Genomic DNA, 7,968 nt, shown 5'->3' on the forward strand with positions numbered 1-7,968 from the left:
ATAACTACAAAATTAAAACAAAGCAATACAATCCTTACAAATGTTTAAAAAAGCCCAAGGTTCATCTAAATATTAAAAGATTCATATATTTTTTTTTAAAAAATCTCAGAAACAAAAAAAATATCAATGTCATTTCAAATTCAATCATCAGGATCACAATTTTGCACTGTGTGTGCACTAAACATTCAAAAGCTTGAAGCGAACGTGTCAGTAAATATGCAATCTCCTGCTGTATTACCTTCAGTCCACCAGAGGGCGCAGGACGCCCCTCCTGCTGTATTACCTTCAGTCCACCAGAGGGCGCAGGACGCCCCTCCTGCTGTATTACCTTCAGTCCACCAGAGGGCGCAGGACGCCCCTCCTGCTGTATTAGCTTCTGTCCACCAGAGGGCGCCGATCGCCGCTCCTGCTGTTATATTACCCTCAGACCACCAGAGGGCGCATGACGCCGCTCCGCCGCTGCCAGCCGCTGATGAGGCAGTGATGGCGGAGGAGGTTCTTCCCGGCGGTCCGCAGCGGGCTCCATCTGACCCAGACATCCCTCCGGCTCGTCTCCTCTCACGGTCTGTACTTCTTCCTCGCCGGTCGCGGCCGCTTCCCGCTGGACAGCCTTTCTGCTCGGCTGGAGCAGCCAGTAAACACTGAGCCATGCCTGGAGGATGGATTGAAGAGAATAATGATGTCTGAATATCCTCCAGGCTCCGGGAGCTCAGTGACACCGAGCAGGGTGCGGTCGATGAGGGTTCCCTCCAGTTTGTGCTCATGCTCTGAAAATTCAACATGACACATTCAAATATGGAAATAAGCCTGAGAGATTAATTTGAAAAATAAAATAATCATCATGTAATCATATGATTAGAAAGATAACACAACATTATTGGTTTGTAATGATATTTCATAATTTGCTGATGGATGAATACAAGTCCGTTAAAAAAAGACTATTACTTTTTTCCTTCCTTCAGTTTTTTCTTGGTTGTCTTTGGTCTTTCTTCTTTTGTTTTTTGTTTGTCTTTCCTTCAGTTTTTCTTTATTTCCCTTTGTTATAAATTCTTTATTTTTTCCTCTATCTCCACAATAATGAGTTACAGATGTCAAAGTCCAGACGTGGAGATCACTGATAAATCCTGCTGCTCTCATTAAAATAATTCATGTTCCTCCATATTTCGAGCGTATGGTGTCATTTGAGCTGGTGAGCTGTGGCAGTGGCAGAGCTTCCTCCTGTCTCACGTCTCATGTCCATCTGTCTGTCCTCTGCTGTCCACAGGCACGAGACGCTGACAGAGAAGATGTGAAGACGGCTGAGGTGAGTTTCTTCTTCCCCGGATTCATTCATCTCCTCGTTCCTCTTCCTGGAGGAACGTTTGGGTTTTTATCCACGTCTTGTGTAGAAAAGTGAAATCTGCTGTGAAGGAATCGTCTTCGATAGAAAGAAGTCAGGACGTCCAGCCTGTGAGCTCAAAATGTCATTTTTATTTTAGGGTAACAAAAAAATGAGTTGATCATGTGACCTCGGTCTGCTGTTGCCTCCAGATGAGGACGTCCTCCGCTCAGCGGCAGCGCCTCCTGCTGGAGGCGGAGGGGGCGGGGCAGGTGGCGGTGGAGGCGGAGGAGGAGGGGGGGGGCGCTGTGGTTCGTCCCGGACTGCTGCGGCGTGCTGTGCGCCGCCGTCACCTGGCTGCTGGTGCTCTTCGCCGTCTTCGTGGTGACCTTCGTGCTGCTGCTGCCCTCCGGCGGCTCCGTGCACGCCGCCGTGCACGGCCTGGGCTTCAACGGCCTGGCGGCGCTGGCGCTGGCGGCGCACCTGCGCACCATGCTGACCGACCCGGTGACCGCTCCGCCACACACACACTGCTCCGTCACACACCGCTCCTTCACACACACACCGCTCCTTCACACACACACACCGCTTCGTCACACACCGCTCCCTCACACACCGCTCCTTCACACACACTCCTTGTCCTTCAGTTTGTCTTTCTGTCCTTCTCGTCCTCCATGTCTCCCGCCGTTTCAGTCTCTCCGTCGTGTCTCGCTGCGCTGCAGGGCGCCGTTCCTCGGGGAAACGCCGCCCGGCGTCACGGGACCGACCTGCAGCTCCTCCCGGGTCAGGAGCTCTCCAAGTGCTCCAAGTGCTGCAGCATCAAACCCCACCGAGCCCACCACTGCAGGTGGGAGGCTCCGCCTCTCACACACACACACACACACACACACACACACACACACACACACACACACACACACACACACTCAGCAGTGACTGTGCTCTGTGCTCCCTGAGCAGCATCTGCCAGCGCTGCATCCGCAGGATGGACCACCACTGTCCCTGGGTCAACAACTGCGTGGGCGAGAGGAACCAGCGCTTCTTCGTCCTCTTCACCGTCAGTGTGACACGAGCCTCCTCTCCATCAGCCGCACACCCACACACACTCTTATTCACACTGCAGAAGCTTCAGTCTGGGTTTGCTTTGTTCGAGCAGCTGGTTTCCTGTTTGACTGAACTCTTGTCTGTTAGCAGAGAAACAGCTGATTCCTCCTGAACTCACTCAGTCCTGACCACACCTTTCTGTCATTAGCATTAGCACTGTCTCCATCCACAGTGGCAGTGATTAGCATTAGCATGGGTCTCCATCCACAGTAGCAGTGATTAGCATTAGCATCCCTTCAGAGCTGGTCCTCCCTCTGACGGAGCTCCTGCGCTGTGTCCAGATGTACGTGTCCATCCTGTCGGGCCACGCTCTGGCTCTGTGTGGATACCACTTCATCTCCTGCGTCCGGCTGCAGTGGACAGGTGAGTCCGAGTGCTGCCTCCACCCGCCTCCACCTGCCTCCTCCCTCCTCCGCCCGGCTCCTCCCTCCTCCGCCCGGCTCCTCCCTCCTCTCACTCTCGCTGGTTTTCTGTCGTCAGAGTGCAGCGACTTCTCTCCTCCTGTGACCATCTTACTGATGATCTTCCTCTGCATGGAGAGCCTCCTCTTCCTCACCTTCACCGCCGTGATGTTCAGCACTCAGCTTCACTCCATCTGCAGCTCCGCCGCGGTGAGGAACAGCTGGAGGCCTCCACCTCCACCTCCACCTCCTCCCTCCATCCTCCACCCTCAGAGCTCCACACACATCCAGTCTCAGGGTGATCAGCGGCGACACATGGTGTTTGATCATGTTTTTGGTGTGTGTGTGTGTGTGTGTGTGTGTGTGTGTGTCCAGGGGGATGCTGGAGGCCGGTGGGCGGGGCTTAGCTCGGTGTTCGGAGGACCGCCCTCCCTGCTCTGGATCAGCCCCTTCGCTGGACTCAAGCTGCCTCTGTTTCCATGGAAACGCCCTCGGAGGGGCGGAGCCGAGTTCTCGGTGTGACGAGGCGCCAGGAGAGACTCTCTGATCACATTACTGAAGCAACGCAGATGATGTCGTGAATTTTTCTTTGTAGATTCACTGAGGATGAATCACACTGAGCTCTGAGGTTCTCCGGAGAACACGAACAGAGAACCCTCCTGGCGTGACCGTTCCTTCTTGGTTGCTCAGCAGTGAAGCCTGTGGAGTGTGTGTGTGTGTGTGTGTGTGTGTGTGTGTGTGTGTGTGTGCTGCTGACTCCTTCCGGTCTGATCTGGTTTTCCTCCTCCACTCCCGGAGCCTCAGAGAACCTTGGCTTGTTCCGTGTCGACCTCTGGCCTGGATCAGGTTCCTCCTCTGGGGGTGGGGGTGGGGGTGGGGGTTGGGGTGGGGGCAGGTGTTTATCTGCCCCGCCGGCTCCAGCTGCCCCTGCAGCAGGTTTTCCCAGCGCTGACGTGGAGGTTAAGCCGCTGTGGTCAGTGCGGGCGGCCACTTCAGTAAAGCAGAGGAAGAAGAAGAGGAAGGTTCTGCGTTCTCCAGACATGTTGGAGCTCCTGTGTTTGTGCCTGCTGGTCCTGTGGAGCCCGGCGGAGGGGGGGCCCCTGACCGACCCCCACCCCAACATCACGGACCAGGAGCTGTTCTGGGGCTCCGACCAGTACGAGTTCTCCGTGGTGATCCCCGCCAAAGGCCTGGAGTGCTTCTGGCACTTCGCCCACCTCGGAGAGAAGTTCTACCTCAGCTACATGGTGAGGGGGGGGCTTGACCTCTGACCCCAGGGATCTTCTGCTTCCTGTGGGCTTCCAGGTTGAGGTGCAGGAAGAGCTGGGCAGATTCGGGTCGAGAGAAAGAGCACTGTTAGAGACCAGCTCTTTATGTTTTTATGGTTTTTCATTTAGTTGTTTCTACCTAGTTTGGTGATTTTGTCTATTTTCCTTTTTCCTCTCGAACGTTTCTTTGTTTGTGTTGGAGTTTTGTTTTTGAAGCGACCTGTGGCTCGGTGACAGACAGAGGAGTCCGTCCGGCTGAGTGCTGCTCCTCTTGCTCCGGATTTAGATTTTTATTGGTTGTTTGTGCTTTTTGTGGATCAATCAGGTGAAGCGAAAACACAGCCTGTCACAGCTCCAGGTTGTTTTGTTCCATTTTTTCACACTTTCCACACAATAAACGTGCACCACAGAGCTCTCCTCTCTTCCTCCGCTCTCAATCGGACTGTTTGAGCTGCAGTGAGGGCAGCGCCATGAGCTCCTGAAGGCCTGCAGGCCGAAACCAGGTGAAGCAGGAGCTGGCTTCACCGTGGGTCCACAGCGTTCCCATCATCCCGCTGGTCAGGTCGGTGACGAGGCGGCGGCGGCGGCTGAACCTGAAGCGTGTGTGTGCAGGTGCAGTGGGTGACCGGCGTCGGCCACGACAGACACCTGACCGTCACCATCAACGCCCCCAGCGGCCTGCTGCTCACCAACATCGGCGACGCCCTGGGGCAGGCCGACTTCGAGGCGTCGGAGACCGGTACGCCAGCCTCCGCTCTGCCTCTCCTGTTCTCCGTCTCATTGAACGTTTAGCTTTCTCTCTTCATTGGGCGAGTTCTCTCGTGGATCAGCGCTTCGAGGGATCAATAAACCATTTGTTTTAGGAAAAGTTGCACATGCAACAATTAACGCAGCTGTTTGGCTGCTGGTGGGACTGAAGGGGTTCTGTACCAGGTGTGACCACTAGATGTCACCGTTTGACAGCAGAAAAGCCTCCGTCGAAATTTAACTGGCAGAGCAAGAAAAACATTAAGAGCAGAATCTAAATAAAATACAGAAACAGGGAAGAGAAAAAGAGTTCAGAGTGAGAAACCTGACTGAGGAAAGGAGAAACTGTCACCGTGATGAAGAAAATGAGTTCACCTCCTCGTTTCACCAAATTCATTGAGGGCCCAGTTGTCATGCGTTATTTTTTTCCACTTTCTAAAGGTCCCCGTTTTATTTCATCCCTGTTTGCACAGTCTGGGTTCATGCTGCTGCTCAGCAGTTACTACTTCAGTAGTTTGAAGTCCAGGTACTCTTATTTTGAAAGCTAAACTTCTATTTTGACTTGAGTGACATCACACATAATATGACCTTTTTAACCTTATTCATATAAAATCTGAAATATAAGATCATTTTGGTTCAGTTTCACGCTTTCAAACAGGTTTTCATAAAAATTAATCAATACAAATAAATTGCTATTTGTGCTTCTTTGTTTACAATGACGAGAAAAGTCAAGCACAGGACTGAAAATGTCTTTAATGGGTGGTGAAATACGTCCTGAGGCGTTGAATCAGGCTGAGCGTGGAGCCGGTCAGAGGACGGTGACGGTCCTTCTGTCCCTGCAGGTTTCTATCAGATGTGTTTCAGTAACTTCCACAACCGCTTCGGCTCGCTGCAAGTCTTCCTGAGCTTCGGCGTTTACTACGAGGACGACCAGGACAAACCCAGGGGGACGGAGCAGAGGGACAAGGAGCTGAACGACACGCTGAGCGTCATCGAGGTGCGCACACACACACACACACACACACACACACACACACAGGCATGCTCCGAGACCCAGAGAACCACGTTTTGTGTGGTTCAGTGGGGAGAGTGGTCATCTCACAATTGGGAGGTTGTTAGTTCGATTCCTGTCTCTGCATGTCGAAGTGTCCTTGGGCCAGACACTGAACCCTAGTGGACGGACTGAGCGCCTTGCATGGCGGCCGCCTCCACGTGTGTGTGAATGGGTGAATGTGATGCTGCAGTGTGAAGCGCTTTGGGCTCTGTTAATGCAGAGTTAAAGCGCTATATAAGTGTAGAACATTTACCATAACAACAAATAAATCTCACCTGGAGCCACATTTTCAGCAGCTTCACTCTTTTTTAATGCTTTTAAAGGGCCCTTTAAAGTTTTGGTAACACTTCATTTGAAGCCCCCCTGTATAACACATTGTAAGTACATTCATAAAGCATTCTAATGCCATTATAACACATGTAGCTATAGTTATAAACATTCATAGATGGTCACAATGCCAGGACCAAACCCTAATCCTATGCTGTATAGTGGGTTATAAAGCATTGTGATCATGTATGAGTGTTTATAACTACTTATAATGTGCTATACCGGGTGCTTCAAGTAAAGTGTTACCAAAGTTTCAGTTACTTTGACTGATTTTTCTTTCACACTGTTTCTTGAGGATTTGTTGTTTTTTACCATTTTCTTCAAAGCTATTTACATATTGTTGTTTCTATTTGACCTTTTTTAATGTTTTAAACTGTTTTTTCAAGTCATTCAACTAATTTTACCTGTAATTTTTCCGTAACAAAATCATTTTTAGCAAACTTAGTAGGGTTAGAGTTTAAGGTTTTTTCTAACCAGTCCAGACCTTTCTACCTATTTCTCCTAACTGAGCTGTTTTACGTCTTTATCCTTTTTTTTGCTAAGAGATACCTGGAACCTCCTGAAAGACAGCCTGATGTGTAAATAAGATGAAGACAGGTTCATTTAGGCGTGATTCCTGCTTTAGGAGGTCGGTGCTGCAGGCGATGAAGACTTGTTGTGTGTTTGAACGCAGAGCGCCACCCACAGAGTGGAGGCCTCCGTCTTCCACATGTTCCGCTACTACAGCTTCGGCCGCATGAGGAAGAGCGCCGACTACTACATGCTGCGGTCCAACTCGCGCTACGTCAGCCACTGGTCGCTGGCGCTCACCCTCCTCATCGTCACGTCCGGCTACCTGCAGCTGGCCTTCCTCAAGAGCCTCTTCACCAGCAAGGCCGGCACGGGCGAGGACAAGCCCCGCTGCTGAGGACAGGCCCCGCCCCCGAGGACAAGCCCCGCCCACGAGGACAGGCCCCGCCTGTGAGGACAGGCCCCGCCCGCGAGGACAAGCCCCACCCCTGAGAGGACAACCCCCTGCTGAGAGGCGGTGCCGCTCCATCTCCACTCTCTTTGAACCGTCTCGTGTTTGTTCCTTTTCTTCACACTACATGAATAAAAATCAGGCTATTTGATGATGTTCGGTTTTTCTCACTGCTCACACACACACACACACACACACACACACACACACCAAACATTTTCATGAATTTATAAGTAAAAATGTTCTTCTTAACCTTCCACAGGTCCAGAAAATGTAACAGCGGTGGTCAAAATGAACTTAAACTCAGTGAAACCTCATGATTTGAGAGAGTGTTCAGCTGTGGCTCTGTGCTCAATGGAAAGGAAAATGTTTCACTTCATGCTACTTTCATTTCATTATAAGAGAAACGAGTCAGAAAAAAACAGTAAATTCTTGTGTCTAACTTTAATTGAGCAGGAGGAGCTAAAAAAAAAAACCTCTGTCGTCCACAAATATGACATTACTACACAATAAAACATCTACACACTCCACTCATATCCTGGAGCATGGGTTTTAAATCACTGATGGTGAAACCTTCCAGTGATGATCCACAGCAGGAAACCAGCAGTCATGGAGGGTGAGGCCGAGCGATCTCTACTTCTATCATCCTGAGGGAGCAAAGCTTTGACTTCAGTGCTGATCTTCGGCAGCGGTCAGGAACATAAGAACCCAGGATGTAGTTGTGTCGTCTTCCTGCTTGTTCTGACGTTCTGCTGCACGTCTGAAGGAAAAGAGGAACTGAGAGTTCT

General features: G+C 51.0%; 2 protein-coding genes across 2 annotated transcripts; both read left to right on the plus strand.

Moving 5' to 3' along the window:
* Positions 1-483: 483 nt before the first annotated feature.
* Positions 484-3,345, plus strand: LOC115391483 (palmitoyltransferase ZDHHC7-like). Its single transcript, XM_030095758.1, has 7 exons — positions 484-563; positions 1,612-1,825; positions 2,041-2,165; positions 2,279-2,375; positions 2,704-2,785; positions 2,903-3,033; positions 3,199-3,345. Exons 1-7 carry the CDS (start codon positions 484-486, stop codon positions 3,343-3,345), a joined length of 876 nt encoding a protein of 291 aa, XP_029951618.1.
* Positions 3,346-3,863: 518 nt separating this feature from the next.
* On the plus strand, positions 3,864-7,126 carry tmed6 (transmembrane p24 trafficking protein 6). Its single transcript, XM_030096598.1, has 4 exons — positions 3,864-4,070; positions 4,704-4,830; positions 5,681-5,835; positions 6,893-7,126. The coding sequence occupies exons 1-4, from the start codon at positions 3,864-3,866 to the stop codon at positions 7,124-7,126; spliced, it is 723 nt and encodes a 240-aa protein (XP_029952458.1).
* The last annotated feature ends 842 nt before the right edge of the window (positions 7,127-7,968 follow it).

This window comes from Salarias fasciatus, chromosome 7, assembly GCF_902148845.1.
Source record: "Salarias fasciatus chromosome 7, fSalaFa1.1, whole genome shotgun sequence".
In the NCBI taxonomy this organism is placed as follows: domain Eukaryota; kingdom Metazoa; phylum Chordata; class Actinopteri; order Blenniiformes; family Blenniidae; genus Salarias; species Salarias fasciatus.

Coding starts and splice junctions, on each gene's coding strand:
- LOC115391483 (XM_030095758.1), top strand. CDS start 484: ATGGCGGAGGAGGTTCTTCCCGGCGGTCCGCAGCGGGCTCCATCTGAC. Junction 1,826..2,040: donor GCACCATGCTGACCGACCCG/GTGACCGCTCCG, acceptor GCTGCGCTGCAG/GGCGCCGTTCCTCGGGGAAA. Junction 2,166..2,278: donor CACCGAGCCCACCACTGCAG/GTGGGAGGCTCC, acceptor CTCCCTGAGCAG/CATCTGCCAGCGCTGCATCC.
- tmed6 (XM_030096598.1), top strand. CDS start 3,864: ATGTTGGAGCTCCTGTGTTTGTGCCTGCTGGTCCTGTGGAGCCCGGCG. Junction 4,831..5,680: donor CTTCGAGGCGTCGGAGACCG/GTACGCCAGCCT, acceptor CTGTCCCTGCAG/GTTTCTATCAGATGTGTTTC. Junction 5,836..6,892: donor ACACGCTGAGCGTCATCGAG/GTGCGCACACAC, acceptor GTTTGAACGCAG/AGCGCCACCCACAGAGTGGA.